At 48.8% G+C, this 23,084-nt stretch overlaps 1 protein-coding gene across 2 annotated transcripts in view; it reads right to left on the bottom strand.

Annotated features, from left to right (window-relative positions):
- LOC142576472 (ras-related protein Rab-34-like) overlaps positions 1-23,084 on the bottom strand; it is a 75,166-nt gene that overhangs the window by 25,494 nt on the left and 26,588 nt on the right. Inside the window, exons 2-3 of one of the 2 annotated variants that reach the window (XM_075686614.1) lie at positions 15,689-15,780; positions 12,907-12,972 (exon numbers count right to left, since the gene is read on the bottom strand). In XM_075686614.1, coding sequence (XP_075542729.1) covers positions 12,907-12,972; positions 15,689-15,780 — 158 coding nt within the window. The remainder of the gene's footprint in view (positions 1-12,906; positions 12,973-15,688; positions 15,781-23,084) is intronic. The other variant, XM_075686615.1, reaches the window with a different exon arrangement.

Here is a 23,084-nt window from a genome sequence, read left to right as displayed (position 1 = left end):
CCCCCCCCCCCCACAGAGAAATGGCGGCAGACTTGTTTCCTTACAGAATCACAACCCAATTTCCAGCCAAGCTGTTTGTTTCAATGCAGTTTCAATGAAATTTTAATTGCCTGTAATAAAATGAATCACTTTCAAACAATAACCCTATGTTACTAGTTCGTTTGAAACCTTTCCCGCACATAAATTCTCCTAGCACTTAGTAAAGCAATTTTACAAATGCAATAAATAATTCACACATATTTAACATTGCGAGAATATTGACCATAATGTTCCCTTCATTTTCCCTATAGTATGTTATGTCGGCCTTTACAGTCCCTCCAGGTTAAACGGGTAAATTCTGCGTTGTTCTTAAAGCACACTTGTAACCCTCAGGATTGGCTGCATACGGAAATTTACTCTTAAGGCCGTAATTTCTCCACACGTTGAACTTAGTTTACGCATTACCAGTAACATGCCCCTAAATTTAAACAAAATATAAACGGTGCGCCTTTCGTGGTTCGTCGACGACGCCGGGGAAAGCTACTACGAACGTATAACGGAAAAGAATAAGCTAAGAAAAGAAGGGTTAAGTAATTATTTTTAACGCTTCCCATCTAGCTAGGAAAGTTACATATTCGTCATAACCATGCAACGAGCATGACCCCTGTAACATCCGCTACACGCCTTCTTAGTTTTGAAACAAGTGAAAGCACAAGAGGCCGGAATGCGCTTCGAGAGCCCAGCGCACTCAGTGTGTCTGGCTCGGGCGGGTTGACCCATGGGAGACGTCGCCAAAACTCGTCTCTCCAGCAAAGGGTCGGTTTGATCGAGGGAGGGAAGGGACGTGGAGGCAAACATAAACTTGGTGCGGAGGAGGAGGAGGAGGAGGAGGAGGAGGAGAAAGAACTTTATTCTTGTCCTGTGCACGATGTTCCCACCTGCCTGGCTTGGTGCAAAACAGTTGTCTCAGGTTATTTGGAAGCATAGCTGAATACGGCGGTATGACCGTTTCTAACCCATGTTGTTTTTTCTTTCTTGTTTTAAGGGAATATTTAGTCCACATGCATTTAACTTCCCAAACGAATTTCTATAACTTTTACTTCAATTTCAGCAAGCTTAATCTCGGTGGCATCTGTAGTTTTGTTAAAGAAACGGGCTAAGTTCTACACACTCGTGACACGCTATATCCGTAATGCTTCGGAGCCCTTGCATAAGTAATTTAGTGCAAAGGCCATAATAAACGCACCGACTTCGAACTTTGCCTACACACATCGCGCATCACCTTGGCCTCACTTTATCCCAGCAGGAAAAAAAAGGGGCCGCGTCGCTCATTTCACCGAGGACGTCAGACCATATGTGATATCGCGCATGCAAAAAGCGAAATAAGGAGGGTGGAAGAATAATTTGTCACCTTCCTAATTACCGCCAGCTGTAATTAGAAACGCTAATAAGGTTAATTTTACCCAATTAACGTTAATGTTAATTAGCGTTCCCGTTTCAGAATGCAACACGCGTAAGATGCCTCCCAGACCCTGGGAAACAGTGCAAAAATTCCCATATTGCTTTCAAGCATATATTTAATTTTTTTTTCAGAAGGTTGTATTTATTCCGGAGGCATTTTAATTCCCACACTGACTTGCCATAACTTTCCCCACATAGCTCTTAAATTCAATTTTGGTGGAGTTCTTAGTTACGTCAAGAGAGCGGACTATACTTTGGGCCGCTCGTAATGTAGTACGGTCGTCGCGCTCCGGAATGCTCGCATTAGTAATTTATTGCAGGAGCCACATTAAACCCACCCGCTTTGAAGCTTTCCTACCCATCAGACACATCACCTGGGTCTATACTTTCACCAAACGTAAACAACGCTCCTCCTTTAGTTCAGCGACGACACTGGGACAGCTTATAATAACGCACGGAAATACTAAAGAAACACGAGGGTTCAAAAATTATTGGCAACGCTCGTAATTGAGCCAGTAATTAAAGTTAAAATATTTCGCCCCATTTCACTATATATGCCTACCATTTCTACTGAACGTAAAGCTTGTGTCACGCAGAGTTATATCGGGGACATTGGGAAAGGTATAGCGGGTAATGACAGTGTGACAGTTACGAACATTTGGTTTTAAAAGTTGTTTTGCGAAAGCTGTATTTGATCCACACGCACGTAACATTGCACACTGATTTTGCGTGGTGGACCGCGTGTTCTTGCTTAGTTTAATCTTGGTGGCGTACGTTGTAGTTATGTAACGGGCTAAACTTTGCTGCGCTCGTAAAACGCAATGAAATGCGAATTTGGAACGGTGGATATATGTCGCATAAAAAACTAGTAACAACCCAAGACACAGGAAATGAGAAGGGGACGGACGGCAAAACACACTCGGAACGCTGCGGAACGCTTGGATGTGCAAATTGTTGAAATTGCAGCAGTTAAAAACACACATGTTTAGACATTTGGCTACGCATTTGCTGTAAGACGCCCACTTCCGCGAAAGATAAACAAGCTGCCCTGCCTAGTTTACGAAGGACGCCGGAGACACGAACTGAAAACCTGATATGACATATGAAAGTAAGAAACGAAAACGAGGGCTCGGTATAACCTTGTAATGCTTATATTAAGACTAGGAACATCAAAGTTTCGTCACACACTGCAGTAACATCTCAACTAACTTCAAGAAATTTTAAGTGGGTGTATTATGCGGTTGCCTTAGTACGTTGGGAAATATAGCGAGTACCGGCACTTGAATGCGCACGCTTGAATACGCAACCTTCTAATGAGCCTGAAATTAGGCTACAGAGATGAAGCATTTAATGTTTGTCGCGCACGAAATGCTTCCTACTTCAACGAAATATAAATAATGCGGCTCGCATAGTACTCCAGCGAGATCGGAGTACAGCAGGTACATGTATGCTTGTGTGAAGTATGTAAATTGGGAGAACACGAGTATTCAGTAATTATTTTTGATGAGCACAATTACGCTGTCCTTAATCACCTCTTATACACGACTGGACATGGTTTGGTTCACTTTGGTTCCTTCCTTGGGTTATGTCATATTTTCTGTACCTCACAACGCGACCTTGAAACAAAGGTCTAAGGCTTTCGCCTTCGCCTTAATACTTCACCGAAACTATATTACCAGGTGTACCTCGCGCAGATTGTTGTTGCGCTTTGTTCTTGTTGTTGTCCTGAATGATGCGCCAAGTGCCTTGCGTGTCCTTCATTTTCTTCGTTCATTTGTTCGTGCAGCGCTTTTCCGCGCCTCAAGAAGCGCCCCGGCAACATCCTACGCACTTTCGTTATGGCAAGACGTCTGGCGCACCAATGCGGGTTGACCGTGTCTTTATATGTACACTGGGCGCGCAAAAGGCCGTACAGACCGACACACACAGAGAGCGCGTGTTCGTGTGTGTGTCGGTCTCTCTGCGTGCCGTCGCTCTCGCGCTTATCGCATGTAGATATGCAAAACCAACGTGCCAAATGCCAATTACGGTGCCTAATTCCATCGAACGTGCACTCTGACGTGACGTGTCTATTTTTCCCTGCATTGATAAGAATGAATAAATGAATGGATGAACTAACGTTCAGCTGACAAAGGATAGGCTGAAGACGCGACCAGCGCCCTGACATTCAATCCACTTGTTGCAGTTGGGCAGGATCCAATAGCGCACGCAGACGGTCGTTCATGTAGTACAAGCTAGACAAGAACAGGCATTGTGCGTGTAGCCGCAGCGGATAAACACGAGCGTCGGTATGCGCCCTGGCGCGCAGAGGACAGCAAAGCTAACAAATGGCGACACAGCATAATGGCGCGCAATCCGAGCATGTCAAGCGCTGTGCCGTCTCGTGTGGCGAAACGCGCCATCCGCGTACATGGAGGCGCGCGCAGCCGCGCGACCTCGGAAGCGAAATCCGAGCCACGCCTGCTCACATATCCCGGAAGTTGGCACAACATTCGCTGACATATCGCAGGTCGCGACCACAGATCGTGCTCGAATGTGCGCCGCAGATCGTGTCTGTGCCGACGCGCTTGCTATGCGCGACGCGCCGTCCGTAAAACAACAAAAAAAAAGGATGCGGCGGAAGTGCTGAGTTGTTAGAGTTTATATTCGATTTATATGCCGTATGTAAAAATACTAAAAGATACCTATAGCGGCTCCACAGCCACCGCAATCCTCCATAAAGCAAGCAACAAAATCCCAATAAAGAAAGGTGTCAGGCAGGGAGATACGATATATCCAATGCTATTCACACCGTGTTTACAGGAGGTATTCAGAGACCTGGATTGGGAAGAATTGGGGATAAAAGTTAATGGAGAATACCTTAGTAACTTTCGATTCGCTGATGATATTGCCTTGCTTAGTAACTCAGGGAACCAATTGCAATGCATGCTCACTGACCTGGAGAGGCAAAGCAGAAGAGTGGGTCTAAAAATTAATCTAAAGAAAACTAAAGTAATGCTTAACAGTCTCGGAAGAGAACAGCAATTTACAATAGGCAGCGAGGCACTGGAAGTCGTAAGGGAATACATCTACTTAGGGCAGGTAGTGACGGCGGATCCGGATCATGAGACGGAAATAATCAGAAGAATAGGAATGGGCTGGGGTGCGTTTGGCAGGCATTCTCAGATCATGAACAGCAGGTTGCCATTATCCCTCAAGAGAAAAGTATATAATAGCTGTGTCTTACCAGTACTCAACTACGGGGCAGAAACCTGGAGGCTTACGAAAAGGGTTCTACTCAAATTGAGGACGACGCAACGAGCTATGGAAAGAAGAATGATAGGTGTAACGTTAAGGGATAAGAAAAGAGCAGATTGGGTGAGGGAACAAACGCGAGTTAATGACATCTTAGTTGAAATCAAGAAAAAGAAATGGGCATGGGCAGGACATGTAATGAGGAGGGAAGATAACCGATGGTCATTAAGGGTTACGGACTGGATCCCAAGGGAAGGGAAGCGTAGCAGGGGGCGGCAGAAAGTTAGGTGGGCGGATGAGATTAAGAAGTTTGCAGGCATGGCATGGCCACAATTAGTACATGACCGGGTTGTTGGAGAAGTATGGGAGAGGCCTTTGCCCTGCAGTGGGCGTAACCAGGCTGATAATGATGATGATGATGATGATGATGATGATGATGATGATGATGATGATATTCGACAGGCTTGCTTAGACGGTGCAATGTTGCAAATAACAAGCACGGTGTTATGCGCTCACAGGTAAAGATGAACACATCTCGCTCGATGACCACGGAAACTCACACGTCGTGGTTGCTTAGTGGTTATAGCATTCGGCTGCAAAGCACGAGGTCGCGGGATCGAATCCCGGCCACGGCGGCTGCATTTCGATGGGGGAGAGAACGCCCGTGTAGCTAGATTTAGGAGCACGTTAAAGAAACCCTAGGTGGTCCAAGTTTCCGGAGTTCGCCATACTACGGCGTGTCTCGTAATCCGATCGTGGTTTTGGCGGGTAAAACCCCATAATTTTTTAGCGGCGGAAACGCTCTGTCAAAACGCTGAAGTGAGGAATCGCGGCAGCAGCAGCGAGCGAAGTGAAGACATCGCAGATCACTTTGAAGATGAGGCGTGCACTTTGGTCACGTCACAGATCGCTTTCAAGATACGGCGCCTGCGCGGCCGCGCCGTAAGCAGCAGCCGCCGTAAAGGAACGCCCCCTCCCTCCCTCCGCTAACCCCCGCACCTCGCGCGTGATAAAAGAGGGTGCGCTTCAAGCCCCGCCTTCCTTGCTCGGGCATGCGAGATCGCACGCTTTCACTCGCGCATACGGCGCGCGGCGATGATTTTATCACGTTTGGACTTACGGAACCTTAAGGTGACGCCAGAAATGAGCCTGGAGTATCCATATAATTGAATAAAATTGCCGTCGTTGAACGCGGTTAAACCGAGCTTGTCGAGCGATAGCAACGTTTTGCTTGCTTTGGCAAAGGACACAGATGCTGCTTGGCGCCGTCAGCAACTACAGCATCTACAAGTTCACCACAAGACAACAGACACGCTGCTCGGCGCACCAGCAGCAGCGAGCGAATTAACCTTCGCGCTGCCTCTCGCTTTAACGCGAAGCAAGCGTCGAAAGCATAGCGCATACGAAGCTACCAGCACTCGGCGGAATCTGCAAACATCGCAGATCGCTTCGAAGACAAGGCCCGCTCAACCGCGCACTTTGTTCGCATCGCAGATCGTTTTCAAGATATGGGCGACCACGCGGCTTATGCAGTAGCTAGCGATAGTGGCGGGCTAAGTCCAAGTCTGTCCTTGGCTGATCTTGAAGATCAGATTTAGAGTACCAGGTGTTTTCTGGGTTTGTACCTGGGCGGGTTTAGAGCTATCGCTCTAAAACGCGTCCCATGTGATGGAAGCTCCGGAGTTAGTGCTGTTCGTCGAAGCTGATAAAGCTCAATGCACCCAGCGAATTAGCACTGTGGGCATGCTTCGTTCGCATTGGATTTTAGTTTCAAGCTCGTGAATTGGAATTGTGCGCCTCCGGTCTCACATGCATGTTCGATGAAAACGGAGGACAAACGTTATCGGCAAGTTCAGGGTAAGAAAGTATTTGTTCCGTGCGCTGTTTTCCGTCGTTCGCCTTCACGAGCATAAAAGTTATCGCACGAGAGGGCGTTGCCCCGCGTTATCACTGACTCGCGGTCCGTGCACTGATTAGTTCTCGCACTGCGTTTGTGCTTTAGGCGTTCGTAAGTATTGAGGACTCCGCTATCTGCAGATGACCCGGCTTCAAGCACAGCACACTGTCGTGAGCAACACTGCAAATGGGTGGTTAGGCGAAATATATAGAGAGTGCGGCGTCTCAATACTACATCCGGAAACGAAGATATGCGCGGTAATTCAATTTCAAATGGAAGTACGAAAAACAAACGCACGTGCGATCCAGCGACACGCCGCTTGGTGAAGTAGCGACTGCTTGAGGATGGGTCGCGCGGGCCTTGTCTACCTCTATGCCATTGGTTAGCTGCTGTGAAAACGTGTAGAGTGATGTGTGCCGAGGTCGCACGTACCAGCTCTCCCATTTTTTATCACGGGCGGCGAAACCTGTCTTTACGAACTCTGTTGACGTGTGTGGACTTCTCAGTGAAAAAATGACAGTAATAGATGCTCCTACTGCACGCTTATGCTGGCGCATTAAAGCGCTTTCTTCTACTTCTTCATCTGCTTCGTCTTCCTCTCTCTCCCTCTCTTCTTGTCTCTCACTTTCTTTTTTTTTTAACAGCGAATCTGCCTGCGCCTAGGGTCCCGGGATTTCTTTCAGTCCGTCACGTCCACAGAAAACCCAGTGGGCCGATCCTGGCGGCAGTGCGGGGCCAGGAGCAATGGCTCGTACCCCGTAAGGCAAGAGGCCTGAAGTGAACACGCAGCACAGCTTTCGTTTCAATACGCGCCGGTGTGCTTTTTAAGTTTATTTACTAGAGCCTTAGCCCTGTGAGCTCTCCTCTCTTTGTTGTAGAGAGCGAGGCTGAAGACGGGACCAGAGTCGAGCAATCCGCCTGGCCGTTGAGGCCGTGAAGACTCACCCTCCTCAGCGCGCGGGGACTGCTTCGTCCTCCCCCCCCTACCTACGTGTAGGTTAAGAGGCGGGCACCCCAGCTCGGTGGAACAATAAAGTTTTCAATCAATCAATCAATCAATCAATCGTTTCAATACGAAACGCACAAATAAAAAAGCAGCCGTCAAACCACATGATTGATGATGAGGCACACGCACTTTTGCGCTGAGCAACGTACGCTGCCGCCAATCCCTCGCCGGTGGTCGTTGTCGGAGGCTTTAACGTAGACGTCTGACAACCGGAAATAAAGCAGTGGTTCACCCACTTCGTCGAACAATTTGACCTCGGGTACTTCAACGATTCGAATCAATTTGGCTGCTGAGCACGAGGTCGCGCGATCGAATCCCGACCAGGCGGCCGCATTTCGATCGGGGCGAAATGCGAAAACACCCGTGTACTTAGATGTAGGTGCACGTTAAAGAACGCCAGGTGGTCGAAATTTCCGGAGTCCTCCACTGCGGCGCGCCTCATAATCAGAAAGTGGTTTTGGCACGTAAAACCCTATTTTTTTTTATCTGAATCAACCAACTAGCGCACACGGGTGGTGCATCGATTTAACTTTGTCTATGAGCGTTTACTGTGAGCGGTTATTAGGAATTTTATCAGTAGCGTCCGTTCTTCCTTGTTACAGGAAGATTGACTGATTGGTTTATTTGATAATATTGGAAGTGATCATTACTCTTGTCGCCAGTTTTCGACAGCGTTCGAGTGTCAAGTGAATAGGCGAAAAAAGGCCGTGAGCACATAAACACGCGCACAAATGACGAGCATCTAGCATAGATGGGCTTGAATCAATGCGCAAATACAGCAGTGGGCTTAACGAAACATTTTGTGCACTGTTTACCTAAATGCGCACCCAAGGAAACAAGACACTGAATAAAACGACGGAGTACGCAATATAGAGGTATCAAACACATTTGTAAGACAGGGTCTAGACATTTGCGCAGTAAATGCAGAACTAAAAAAAAAAAAAAGAAGAGTTCTCACACGCACTGGATGCTGCATATAACCGTATACAGGGTGTTTCACGTAACTTGTCCAAGGATATTAAAAATTCCGTTAGCCGCAACTGAAAGAAAACTATACGACATATGCTTTGCCGTCATGGGGCGCTTCTTAGAGTATATTTTCATGTTCCGCTTAATTAGTTAATCAGCTAAGATGAATTATACAAAATATTTAATGCTTACTTTATGGCCAAGTGCGATTCGTTGCGTCGTAGAGGGGGTTCAGAAACGACCGATCCAATTTTTTTGTGGCGACGTACTACATGCTGTGTGGTGACTTTTTTTTTTCGGCCTGTAGAGAAAGCCCGCGAAATGTGAAATAAAACCACGTGACCGCGCTCGCGCGCTATCGTATTGCAGCGCTCTCAATCGCCGTTCGTGCGAAAGAACCGCGCGCGCGGACCGTGGCGAAGTTGGCGGCCACGGCTCTAGGCATCGGGTTCACAGTGCGACATGATCTTTGTCGTGCCGCACGGAATGGAAGCGCCGTCGTCCGTGACAAGCGATAGGCTATGAATGGTATGAATAGTACAATCTCAGCCCGCGTACGTTTCAGATGTGCAGCACACAGTTTCTTTTGTTCCCTTTTTTTTAGGTTTGACAGGATTACCTAAAAATCACCTGTGACAGGTACCGCCGCTGCACCATGATGGCAATTCGTGCAAGAAGCAGAAATTGCGTGCATAACGAGTGACAGCATAAATTAAAGGGTAAATTGCGGTTCTCTAAATAAATTTTAAATTGCTCACTTTAAATAAATCATATATGTTGACATTCTAAAAAGCTAATCTGGATAATAATGAAGCAATCTTCATGTTGCAGTATATTGCGCTCATCAACAGATGTCATGCGAGTGCTACTAGACGACCAGCCCTCCACGGCGGCTCAAAGTCCTCTTCCCGTTCTGGACACGCTGAGTGCAGTTCTGGCATCCGCTGACCAACGTGTTGGAAGGAAGCACGGCAGTCAAGTAAGCCTCGCGTGCAGCCGCGTGGCAGGCGCATCGGAAGTGGGTGACTAGTGCGCGATGCCGGGCGCCGTGGTTCGGAGAGGCGTGCCTACTAATGGTTTCTACGAGTAAGTAAGTCCCTCTATGACACGACAGTGACGTCGCCAATGGATGTTTCGCTCTTTCGCACTGAATTTGCTGCACGCTCTCGCAAGGGACCATTGCTAACCCCTTTCTTTCCTTTTTCTTTTTTTAGTTCGAACAAGCTCTGTTGCCTCTTTTTAGATTCGTGGAGGATACAGCGCAATATGCAGTGTTTTACGTAAATTGCACGAGGATGCGGACATTGCTTCCACTACGAAATACTTGCTCCCAAAATCTGTTGAAAGAGTATTTGCCGCTGCGGTTTATACTGCTGCGAAGTGCTATTTGCTTGAAAAAAAAAAAATATATATATATATATATATATATATATATATATATATATATATATATATATATATATATATATATATGCTAAGTGGGGAGACGGAGCGACTGAAATAAAGGAAAAGGCAGGAGGCGTTACCCAGATGGCGATGTCCGGTTTGCTACCCTGCACGGCGAAATGCGGGGAAATTGGAAGATAAAATACAATTGAAAAGAGAAAACAAAATTAAATTGTGGGATTTCACGTGCCGAAACTACGGTTTGATTATGAGGGACACCGGAGTGGGGGACTCGGGATTAATTTCGGTTCTCTAATTGCGGTTCTCTAACATGCCCCTATATCTAAGTGCACGGATATTTTAGCATTTCGCCCCCATCGAAATGCGGCCGCCGTAGCCGGGATTCAGTCCCGCGACCTCTTGCTTAGCAGGTCAGCACCATAGCCACTAAGCAACCACGACGGCTCAAGACAAAGCGTATCTTACAAAGGCGAGTGTAACGCAGGCTCAAAGCAAAACAAAAACACTAAGAAATCACGGAAGAATACTCTAGTCGTTCGCATAGGCCAGCCGTCGAAACTAGCACACTATCGTCCGTATTGAGTCGGTTTTGCTACGCTGCCTTCTGTCTATGAATTGTGGAGCGTTCCGCTACCTCGAGCGATGCCAGACCTGCATTCAGCGAGTCCAGCACGTGAATGGGACTTTGGGCCGACGTAGAGTACTGCTCGTCTAAATGAAAGCTCACGGGAGACGTCTGTTAATTGGCACAGCTCGGATATACCGCAACTTGACGAGCTGCAACTGACACCTCGTGAGCAAGTTTAGTGTGTGTCCCACAGTAGGGGCAGCACGCCGAGATTTCTTGCCAACCTATCCGTACGCCAGACAGACTACCCTATAGGAGTCGTTTCGCGCTGCGTCTATCGCCCGCTAAATGGACGTGACTTCGTCCACTGCCCGGCTTCGATTCCGCAATGTAGTCCCGCGCCATGAAGCGAGAGTTCGTTAATAAGCAACCCGCGGACATTGACATATGCAGTGCAAGTAACATCCGCATCTTCGGGTAATCCACATAAACAGGGTGAATTGCGCTGATCCTCCACGGAGCTAAAGAGAGAGGGAGAGAGAGAGATTATTCAAATTAAAAAAAATTAGAAAGGAAGTGGTCAGCTATGGTCACTTGCGAGAGCCTGCAGCAACTTCAGTGCGAAAACGCGAAGCATCCAATAGCAACGTCACTCTAGCGTCATAGATAAATTTTCATGCTTGTAAAACGATTAGTACGCTCTCTTCTCCGAACTACCGCGTCTATAGCCATCTCGCGCTAGTCGCAAATTTCCGACGCATCTGCCACGCAGATGCACGAAGAGAAGGTTCTCTGATTGCCACGCTTCCTGCCAACAGGCCGGTCTGCCGAAGTGTTTCTTACGCGACACACATTGGTGTAAAAGCTGTGGTCAACGTGTAACATTTTTCTTTTTTTTTTTCTCCCCAAGCAAACTCGACCGTATAATAAAACAGTTTGAGCAACACGGCGAGGAAAACCGTTGGTATGGCAACTGTAAGACTGGCTTTGTGTAATTTATTTTTCTTTTAGCTTTCTTGTCTTTCTCACTCTCTCTGTCTTGCAAGACCTGTGAATTAATTACGAATGGAATGAGATTACATTGGTGTACGCTAAAACGAACACAGAGAAAATAGATTTTAAAAAGGCAGGAGACTTGAGCGATTACTTCGGTTCCAAACTCATTTACTGCGACGGCATGATTCTGTCGCAGTGAAGACCGCCACGTTGTTTTCGCTTGTCTGCTTTTTCCTCAAATGATTGCGCGCATCCGAAACTGGCGAGCTGGACAAGAATTCAGCGATTATAAGTGGGTTGGTAGGCACGAAGGTTGCCGTCGTATAGCAGTGTGATAATTTGAAGTGAAATTCTGAAAAGCATTTGAATATTTATAGTATTTAAACGGTAACTATACATACAAACAAACTAAGAAAATACTGAGAAAACACTAAGGTTTGCTATCGCCGTTGCGCGCAACATCCAACTCAGAAGGGACAACTGATATATTTTCTCGCCGAAAAAGTGTACTGCTGAATTAGATGAAATTGAGCGTATTCTCTGAGGGTGCACGGTACACTTTTGTCCCGGGATCAACAGAGACCAAAAAAAGAAAGGGGGGGAGGGGCATGGTGCGCGAACATTAGGAGAGAGAACAAAATGATACATGAACGTAGCGGAGGCACGACTAATGAGGAAGCGGAGAGCAAATAAAGGGAAAAAAAAGAAGAAATGAAAGTGGTCACTGTTGGCAACAACACAAGAACGACACGAATCGAGAGCCGGGCGAGTTGGAAAGACTATAGAAGAGCAGCACGAAGGACGGTGCTGAACATAGGTGCAGCAACCGTGCCGCGTCTTTCACCGTCCGTCGTCCTTTGCGCGTTTTTTTTTTCAGTCTTTAAAGGAACGAGACACGCATCTGGATAACACAAAGGAACGTGCGACACTAACACCTGACGGATAGTGCTACGAGGACACAGCAAGATGGCGCACGCGCTCTTACAAAGCAGGCAGGTTTATGATGACCTCAGTAAGGTGGCCTACTGGACGACGAGCCGGTTAGTTCTTGATTATACGTGGAGGAATAGATGAAGCAAGAAAAAAAAAGAACCCATTTTTAAAAAATGGAAGGAAACGCGACGCGACACAAGTACAAGAGGAGCGGACGGGTGAGACCAGCGTGATTCGCCACTGTGCGCGCCTTTCGGCACTGTACCCTCTGCATCGTTTCCCGCACTGGTCTCTCATTCTTCAAGAGTTCACTTCGGAGAACTCCGAGGCGACGACCTCGGGAGGCACGTGTCGAGGTCCCCGGGTCAATATGTGGAACGAGCCTACGTTTAGCGTTTAACAAAGCGTCGGAACGACCCGCGGTCACGACTCGACGAGCGGGGCGAGAGCACTCACTTTGTGATGAGGCACGTCTTGCCCACGGAGACGTCGCCGACCACCACCACCTTGGCTGCACGGACCCTGCGGCGGGAATTACACGGATTGAGAAAATAGACGGTCATGACTTATTCACTCGTTGTACTGCACGGCATTTTGTACACGTAGAGTAGTGACCTCAAAGCAATTTGTACTGGCATTGCGGACAGAAAAACCGATGAAAGAAAACAAAGAAACAAGGCAAGAAAGAAATAAAGGAAGGGAGAAAGACAGCAATGATAGAAAGGAAGAAAGAAAGGTGAACGCATTCTGACGTTTCGTCACCCAGCGAGGGGCCTGGGAATCCCAGGCCTGCGGCAATGCTCCTCCTAGGCTATTACGAAATGCCTCCCCCCTCCCCTCCCGCCCCGTTTTCTTTTTTCTTTCACTCTCATTCTTTTCTTAAGAGACAACGCTCGCTGCCCCCTTGCAGAATGTGGGCGCATGTTATTGTGTGTACACCTCCTGCACAATGCGCCTGCGAGACTCGCGGGCAAGAGTCATAACTACGCCTCCGCAGCGGTGAACCTGTTTTTCTTTCCGTTCTCGTCTTTTCCCCGTGCAACGTTCTGCTTGCACAGCCCGCGGCACGCTGAGCCGGACGGTCGGTCGTTAACGTCGCGTCTATGTCACGGAGAAAGGAGATTTCACTGCCGCGGTGCCGCCGCGTGACATTGACCTGCACCGAGCGCGCGCGGCTTTTCCGCACTCTCGCAGTGACGCGCCCCGCTGCATACGTGCGATTCGATTTCCACCTTGTACGCGGTTTCAAAACGCTAGCTTGTGTTTGTCACTTTCTCTTTTTTTTTCTTTATTTGTCCTAGTATGAAAGGTGCGCTCGTTCATGTGCAACCGTCAACTCGTGTGCGCAAGTCCTCAGATATATATATGTATATATATGTATATATATATTACGACTGCGTAAGTGCGAACTTTTGTGAAAGCATGGGGTTTCAAGGGTAAGATTACAGAGGAAGGGGCCGGACCCGGCTTTCTTGTTTCCCAAGCAGTAAACTTCATCTACCTCGGGCGCATTTGCCTTCTTTAACATTGAATTGAGAGAGCGCAGTGTTAAACAAAAGTAATGCAGGCAATATATATATATATATATATATATATATATATGTGTGAAGATTATTGTTTTAAAGCTCAGGTAAGACTAAAAAAATATGAAACCATTAGAGGCAGGAGCACTGCAATTAAAGCAGGATCTGAATGGCCGGGGCAGTGCACGAATATGTCTAAACGTCGCCCCCGTGTTATATCATAATGGTTATATCGCGACTCGTTATTGCCAATGGTGGTTGTGACAAATATGGGCCATTCGTGCTCAAATGAACACCGCCTCACACTGTTTTTTTTTTTTAATACTGCGAGCGAAACAGCACTGTTTAATGTAACCTAAGGAATCCTTTAGGCGTGAAGAACGTTAATGTCGAAATATCGTCCATACGTAGCGACCTTCATGTGTCTCACAACATAGCGCCATAAGTATTGCCAGCTAAACGAATTAGCTGTGCACGTAAAGTTCCTAACTGCTCTAAAGACACGTTGTACGGCGTATAAACAAAATGATGTCAGCGAGAGTTTAGCATGTGCTTGGGACGGACTGGGATGGAGGAAGGCATGTTGCTAGCTGCAGGCAGACCCTGGAGCTTGGCCAAATACTGCGAGCAGTTGTTACTCTGCGCGAGTGCCGCTCGCCTAGTACGGCACGTCTTAAGTAGGGCAGTCCGTCGTAAAACCTGTGGTTGAGGATTGCGGCGAGGACGAAATCGATCCGGGACGCAAAAGGCTTAGTGCCATGCTATTTGTATCCCCCTCGTCATGCTTAGCCCGCCCGTGCTGCTCACCCATTTGCTCTGCCAGCTCTACATCGCGGAGAAACTTGAGGAGGAAACCTTCCCTGCTAATATCCAAAGTCCGGCATGGACACGTGGAGAGTTCTATAGCGTGTTCGCAAGCTTCTTACAGCTTGCGGTTCCCGGGGAGTGCTGTTGTGGAAGTTGACACATTCTGCGAAGTTGTCAATTTCGCCATCTTGTCAGCTCCGATTGGTCCAGAGGTCGGCTGGTCAGGCCTCTCCGATTGGCTGAAAATGCCGCCGTTACTAAATTTGACAACATGGCGGAATATCGACCACGTCCGCAATAGCACCCAGGGTTACGGGAGCCGTGGATGGCAGTATCGATTGAAGTGGGTATAGCGACTTGTTGTGACGCTTCGTCCAACTGCGGCGTGTTTGGTAAATTTGCGGGTTGCGTGAGCGAATCTCGTCGTAGAAATATCGTAAACAGATTGCGCAATAACGATATCTCGCTGCCGAACCTCTACGCCAGCCGTTCATGAAGAACGTGGCATACTGCAGCAATAGCTTTGTGGTGCTGTCGAACTCTTCGTCACAAGACGTTGCTACCAGTGCTCTGTCTGCCGTATACACCTACCTGGTAAGCCGGTTAACCGCGAACGGTTAGAAGTTTGCGAATATGATAAAACCGTTCGCGGTTAACCTGGTAACCCGGTTAACTGCGAACGGTTAGAAGTTTGCGAATATGATAGACCTTTCCATCTTGCGTTTGTGAGCGCGGAGTCGCTGGGCTCTTCAGCCGCACAACAGTAATGACTTACATTTCGCGCCAACTTGCGAAACAACATCTGAGAAACATCGACGCCAGAAAAGCAGCGCCAACATTCGTGGAGTGATTCGCGTGTTGTACTCTTGATTGCCGCGCACCCGGGGCCGATTGAGGCGTATACTCACTCGGCACCGACGGAGCTCCGCTTGAGGCACGCATCGCGTATGTCCGGTGGGAAGTCTGTCTCCGGGTACGGCGTGTCCAGGTACGAGTAGGCCTGCACGACAGCAAAAATACCAATGATCGGGTTGCTCATCAAGTACTGCGAGCGCGACAAAATAGACAACGGAAGAACAGGCGATATGAAATAAGATTTCAAGAACTGAATTCCGCCTTCAATCGCCTTTTTAGTTCCCGGAGTTCAAAAAGAATCGCGACAGGATGCCATATCATCCACGTCAAGCACAGTCTGTCATACTCTATTCATAACTAGATATCACGATATTATGTGCAATAGGCTAACTTTTAGCCTGATAACGCAAAGCACGAGCGCATTTACAGTCAGTGCACACAGGGATATATGTAAGAATTGGGTCACACAGAGAAAGACAACAAACTATAATATTGTACGGTGTGCAAAACCGCAACCAAATCAACACAGACACAAAATTTAAGCCAGTAACAGAGTCAAAATAAAAGGCAGGTGCACGTTGACAGGACCGTACACAAAACTCAGGATCGAGCAGATACAGTGCAGGCAATGGCACACAGGCGCAGTTTTTTTGGTGCCTACGAGCGCAGGAAATTACCCTCGGCAGCCCTTTTATTTCACTGTTCCATCTTTAGCTGAGGAGATAATTGCTGGTTGTATGCACGAGTACACGTTAACAGCCCTCCTTTCTTTCCTCGCTTCTGCAGTATCCAAATAACTTCAGAAAACACCGATGACTAGTTGTACAACCGCAGCTTTCTCTGCCTAATCATTAGGTCCGTTCCATTCGCCTACACCACTGTCAACCAGTTCACGGCGGTTCACGAGCAGTTCAGAAATCGTGCAGCTGCAGGCACAGCGCGACGCTCGAAACGAATGCCAAAGTGCAGACGCGGTACTGGCGTTACGTTATGTCCGACTAACGTGCACGGAATGCGTATGTTTGAGAGGTCCTGAATTGCAGGCATGATCGGCTACTGGGGCGTAAATACACACCGCCCACTTTGCGTAGACACATCAGACGTGCGCAAGCGGGGTTTTAACTGCGCTCGTGCACGTGTCCAGCGTCGTCTGCTACACTGCTGCTTCGCGCCTGTACGCCTGCACCAAGTCGGCACCGACAGTGCAGTGGGTGCAGAAAAATCCCGAACCAGCCCTGCACCTTCCCTGCGCCTTTAGAAACGAACGGCCTGGTTCAGCGGTCCCCAGTGCTGCACTGCTGAAACGAATGGCAGGGTGCAACACCTTGTGAACTGGTTCAGGTGGCGCAGGCGAATCGAACGTACCTCTTGCCTTTGCCTAAACTCGTCTAATTCGTGCTCTTTAGAATATCGGACGGACGGCGCTCTCGCACGATAAAGTAGAGAGGTGTAACAAGGTAAGGGGAAGGAGAAAAAAGAAGAGTGGAAAAAAAAAGTGCGAGTGTATAGAGGAAGTAGACAGGAGGGGGGATTGGCTGGCGCAGGAGGCTGCAGCCAAGCGCGGCGTTACGTCATCAATAACAGGTCAGCGCCACACCTTATCAGTGTGCGCGCGGTGACACGCTGGATACCGCGCGCGTAGTAGTGCGATATTTGATTTCACGATAGTATCACTGTTGCCCTGTTAACGCTCGCTGCAACATACGCCTATACTGTGTCAAAATTTCTCGAATGTTGTCGCCGATTCTAAACTGAATGAGTCGTGTGTTATCAGATTGCGCGCGTAAGGTTTGCCGCGAATCACGGTAATTCCAGACAAATGGACAGCGGCGTCAAGCAAGAAATCTCCCGCCGGCATTGACAATCATCTATACGGCGCTATTCCGGACATAGTCAAATTCCGCCATATTGGACAATTCACCATCTTCATATATCCAATTGGCGCAGGGAGCTGCCACGGCCTCCCTGATTGGCTCAAACATGCTGCCATTACAGAAACCACATTACTCCTTATATGGTTTCTGTCGCATTTTTTTTCTGCAGGACTTTCTCATATGAGTACAAGCGCGACTTTCGCGTATCTTCGATACGTCTTCTCGGTGACACACTGTTGGCGCTCATCGCGTCCGCTGGCACAACAACTTAGGGCAGCCTAAATGAAATGGACGCACATTCGTCGTCCCCGTGAACCGATATGTGTAGCTCCGGGCTACGAAAACGACACTCAGAAGGCCTTTGGCGTTACCTGTGAGTCTTTCAAAACACAGATTTGTAGTGTGCACCAAATTATACATAAAGCCTTTCAAAAATATAAATTAGGCAAGCTGTGCACTACGCGTACTGCCACTTTATATTGTTTCCGTTTCATTTGTATCTTTGCGTACACTACTCATCACAAGAAAATAATATCTGAAGAGCACACGGCGCCACGGCAGGGATCGAACCCGCCAACCTCGAGCTCAGTTGCACAACGACGTAACCACTGCGCTACCGAGGAGGGTCCGCAGCTCGAAACTATACTATCCGAAGGATGTCACGCGCTACGTGGCCAACCCCTCCCCCCCTCCCCCCTTCGACCATTCTTAGAAGAAATAAACCCGCGCGCATGACAGGCACGTGTTCCCCCAAGATGAGCTCCCGCGCTGACGCCGCCTGTTGCGCAAAGTCGTCGTCGCCAACGCCGGCACAACGACAATGTCTGTGATTGCGGAAGCCGCGCGGGACAAAATGATATAGGTGCCTGCTTGCACGAAGGGCGGGGAAGTTGGCGTGGCCGTGACGTCTCGCGTCCGCTCCGCCGTCACCCAAATGATGCGTCGCGTCTAGCCAGGGGTTATCACTCGAGTGCGTCGTATGTATACCTCGGCCCTCAGCCGTGACTGCTCCGGCCGACCTCGCCTCCGCTGCCTGCCATTTAGTGAGATCGTCATCTCCATCTCGCAAGCGACAGAGCTATGCGTCCCGTTGCGCAGTCGCCCTCAATCGACTCGTACTTCCTGCTCGCCGCATTACGTGAATCGTTCGCGGAGTAGCCGGCGGATTTTAATTGTTTTGTAACTGTATGTTTAGAATATGTTCCTGGCCGTATGTTGTGCCGGCTATGCCCCTCTTCTGTAACTTTATAACTCTGCTCAAAATGATGGAGATAGTAGAAGCGACAATCAGAGAATGTATGCCACGACGTCAGGTCACATGCAAAAAAAAATATATTGTTACGTGTAGCTGACGTACGAGTCTACAATATATTTACACGTAGACAAGCGGTGGCAATGATGGCGACGCTATATCAAGCGGTGGCCACGTCGTCTTCCTTCTCCTCAGTGCAGCCACACTGTGGCGGCTGTTCCGTAGCATCACCCCCGGCAGTAGAAGCGCCGTCCCGGTGCTTAATCTACACATCCGCGGCGAAAGGTGTGTGATATGGCTTTAGTCTCGCCACGTGAACGATGTCACTTGCAGCCGACGATGACGCTGAGAGGCTGGCGGGGATGACTTCATACGTGACATCGGTCACTTGTCGCACCACACGGTATGGGCCAGTGTAGCGGGACAGCAGCTTTTCGGAAAGGCCCACACGTCGAATGGGGGACCAGAGAAGCACCAGAGAACCCGGAGTAAATTGTACGTCGCGATGGTGGCAATCATAGAGGCGTCTCTGATGCTCCTGCGAGGCCTCGAGACGGGTGCGGGCGAGCTGGCGCGCGTGGTCGGCGTGTGCGATCGCGTCGCGGGCGTATTCAGTGGTTGAACGTGTGGCCGAGGGCAACAATGTGTCCAAGGGCACATTGTTGGGCACGTAGCAATATATATATAACATGCCTTCTTGGCCGTACACAAAAGTACAAAATGTTCCTGGGCAAGTGCGAATGAGGTCTCTCGTGCGATCACGGACTCAAGAGCCGCGGAAACATGAAGAATGCATGCGAATCCAGAAGTTCAAGAGCAACATCGACAAGTAAATACAATGAGATGATAGATGTACAGCCCATGGGCTGGCACGTTCGTCATCTGCACGAGAGAAATTTTCATAAATGAGCTCGTTCGCGGGGGCAGAATATGTGCATATATGTAAAACTTAAGGGAAGTTCCTTCAGGTCACTCGATCATTTACAGCGAAGCTGTTTATGGCCAGGGTTCCGTGCATCTTTCGTGTCCTTCAACAAACCTGTGGAAGCAAAAACTATCATCATCAGCAACGGCCCCTGCCACGTGCTGCTCGCTCGTTCGTCGCCGTCGTCTTCCACAGCTGGCTCCGTTGCCGCTCATCGAGCGAGCGTTCCCACACTGCCCCCACCTCTGCGAAGGCGCTGACGGCACTGGCCCACTGCCGGTCGGTACGGTGATTTCAGTCTCAAATTCTTTGCCTCAATATATCGCGGAATGAACACACGAATACATAACGAATGCGTGTAACGAATGCATGACACGAATAAACGTGGATATGTAAAAATAAATGCGTGTGCTTACCATTCGTCATGATGACCACCGAGCAAGACAATAAATGTGTTGGTACCTTTATTCAACATTTTGTCACTTCTTTGTCGTGTGCTGCACAGCTTCGCTAGTCATCCACCTTGGCAGAGTGGAATGGCTCATGGTTTTTCATAAACTTGCTTCAAGACTATAAATGCATAGCTGAAGCCGGCATTCTCTCGATTTTCGTTCACGTTCATTTCTTCTGCAGCGTCTTTCGTAGCATCACAAGTGGACGCTCGCACTGATTGCCAAGCAACGATCGGGTGCTGGCGTGTGATCAGAAGGAAGTAGCTATTGCATTAGCAACAAGATAAAGATTTGTGTGTACCTTCTGTGTGATTGTCGTCGCTTCAATGCACAAAGTACTCAGCACCACGCTCGACAGGACTGACAACCATCGCCTTCCGTAAGGCAGAATTCTTGGACCCTGGTCCCAGCCGACGTCAGTACGAACTGCTTTAAAAGCACTAGTGTGCTTTTTTAAAAGAAACTGGACTCACTGAAAAAGTATAGAATATGCGAACTGATGCGTTCCTTTCTTTTTTTAAATCTTCTTATCTTTTCTGAGCTTACCCCACCCCCCTATGCAGAGTAGCAAACCGGACACTTAGTCTGGTTAACCTCTCTGCCTTTCACCTCTTGTTTTCCTTCCTTCCTTCCTTGTTTCGTGCAGTTTCCAAGCTGAAAGTTGGCCAAATCCCCTCGCAGGTGCGAGCCAATTTTAAACGGCGACAACAAGCTGCCAGGCTGGGACGACAGCGCGCTGCACTACTGACGAGCCGCCGCTGGACATCGTATGGCTTACAATAAAGATACCCGACCCGTGTCTAGCGGCCGCCTGGGGGTCAATGCGACCGCAAATCAAGCAAGAGAAAATCGTTTTCTTTCATATACGAAAGCGATATTTATTTTTGCTGGTTTTAAAATATATAAACAAAATCTTCAGAGAGTGTAACTGTAGAAGCACATGTGCACGGTGTTGGGATGCCGGTTCTGGGTTCGGAGTCGTAAGACCCGTAGAGGGTCGCTGGGCTACGCTGTGGAGCGCCTAACGCATGGTACACTTTTAAACCGTCGCAGCCTTTGAGGTGTATATTTGTCCCAAAACAATAATCGCCATCTGCCCTGATTGCGTTTCCTTTCTCAAAAATGCTGCGTTCGCTACTTTCCTGTCGAGAATGCTACGTCACGCTGATAACGCGCGTGCCGTTCACGACTGGGAAGTACCGAGCTCGCAGCACTAAAGAAAGGAAACGCGGGCAAGACAGATGGCGGCTATTGTCGAGGGACAAGATACGCCCCAAATGGCGTTAACTTTCTTAAGAGTGTAGCTGGCCTGAGCCTATATTGTGGTGTCACACAAAGCTGACTGAGCGGACCCACGCCGTCGCCCGTCTCTGTCGCCGGGAGTTGCTGGCAGGTGGAGAGGTGAGATCGGAAGGTCGAAAGAAACGCCTTGACTTATTCTACATATTTAGAGCTGGCTACCTGGTCATGGGAGCACACTATGACTCAGCAATCTACAGGGCTGAATCAAGGCACACAACACGTTGGAACACTTGGCATGTCTGAGCACGCACAGCAACCTAGATGTCCGTTTTTAAGCAGTCGATTTCCCCACGTTGACCAGGGAGTTCAATTACCTTCTCCCGGCCTTATCTCGGCGCGAACCTTCAATTGTGCGCGAAACTGTGCTCTCTCTCTCTTTTTATGCCTATACTCCTTCTCCCAGTGCAGGGTAGCAAAGCGGACGTATGTCTCGTTAACCTCCCTGCCTTTATTCTCTTCTATTTCTCTCTCTCTCTCTATCTCTCTCTCTTTCTCGTTATTCCGGCCAATCGGAATCGTCGGAATGTTCGCAGAACTCCGCCCATGGTGTCGCATCCCTTCGCCGGACTCTACCACTAATGTGGTGCTTTCGCTCCGCCATATGACGTTATCGCGAGTCAATCAAGACGCAGCAGTTGACGCCGTTCCCCGGTCGCACGTTGGCTTTTTGCAGCAATTAGTTGAGTCTCCGTGACGATCAGATTCAGCTGCTTGCATATATTGCAGTTTCACACGAACATCACCAGACAAGAGTCGCTTGACAAACGCGTGCGCTTCAGCAGACGAGTTCCTGAATAAGGACGTCGCCTTGCTTGACAGAGACCCTTCTTCGCAAAGCTGACACACTGTTCCAACGAAATGCTATGCTCGCCATCAGTCCCATGACCCCCGCGTTCAGTCGTAACAACGGAGAACCGAATCTACGACACCTGGACATCGCGCGCAAAGCGCCGATTAATCACGCAACACAGTGCACGGGAGATGAACTGCGGTGGTTTTGTTGCGATAGCAATTATATGGATACCCCAGGCGCATTTTTGCCATCGGCGTCGCCGTCGACGTGACTTTCTGTATAAAGTCCAAGGGCGATAACACCATCGCCACGCGCCGTATGCTGTATGTGCGAGTGAAAGCACGTGAAGTGAGCAGACGATCGCGACTCAACCTGGCGCGCGTGAGGGAGGAAGGCGGAGAGCAAACGCGCCGTCTTCCGTCGCGCGAAAGGCCGGGGGCGTTGGGCTCCGGAAGTAACTGTGTATTTCACTACCGGGCGCAAGGGGAACTGGGGATCGCGGCTCAATCTCGCGCGCGAAACGGAGGAATGTAGGGAGGCAGCGCGTGAGAGAGGGAGGGGAGACTTTTAATCCGCCAGCAATGCGTACTTTACGCGGCGGCGTAAAGTGCGTGCTCTCTTCTCGCACTGCTAGCGTTGAAGCGATACGCAGCACGAAGGTCACTTCGCTCGCTGCTGCCGCGCTTGCTCTCGCCAGCGTTTTGAACGCGAGTGTCTGCCGTCATCGAGTTCGATGTATTCATGTCTGCCTGTGCGCGTTGACACAATGCTTGTTAATTCAGTTAGTAAGCGAATGTTGCCAAGTTTATGCGGCCGAAAAAGTATTATCGTTACTTCGTATAACTGTCTAC

Source organism: Dermacentor variabilis, chromosome 3 (assembly GCF_050947875.1).
Source record: "Dermacentor variabilis isolate Ectoservices chromosome 3, ASM5094787v1, whole genome shotgun sequence".
In the NCBI taxonomy this organism is placed as follows: domain Eukaryota; kingdom Metazoa; phylum Arthropoda; class Arachnida; order Ixodida; family Ixodidae; genus Dermacentor; species Dermacentor variabilis.
The sequence above is the reverse complement of the archived record's forward strand: the minus strand, read 5'-3'. Positions and strand labels throughout refer to the sequence as shown.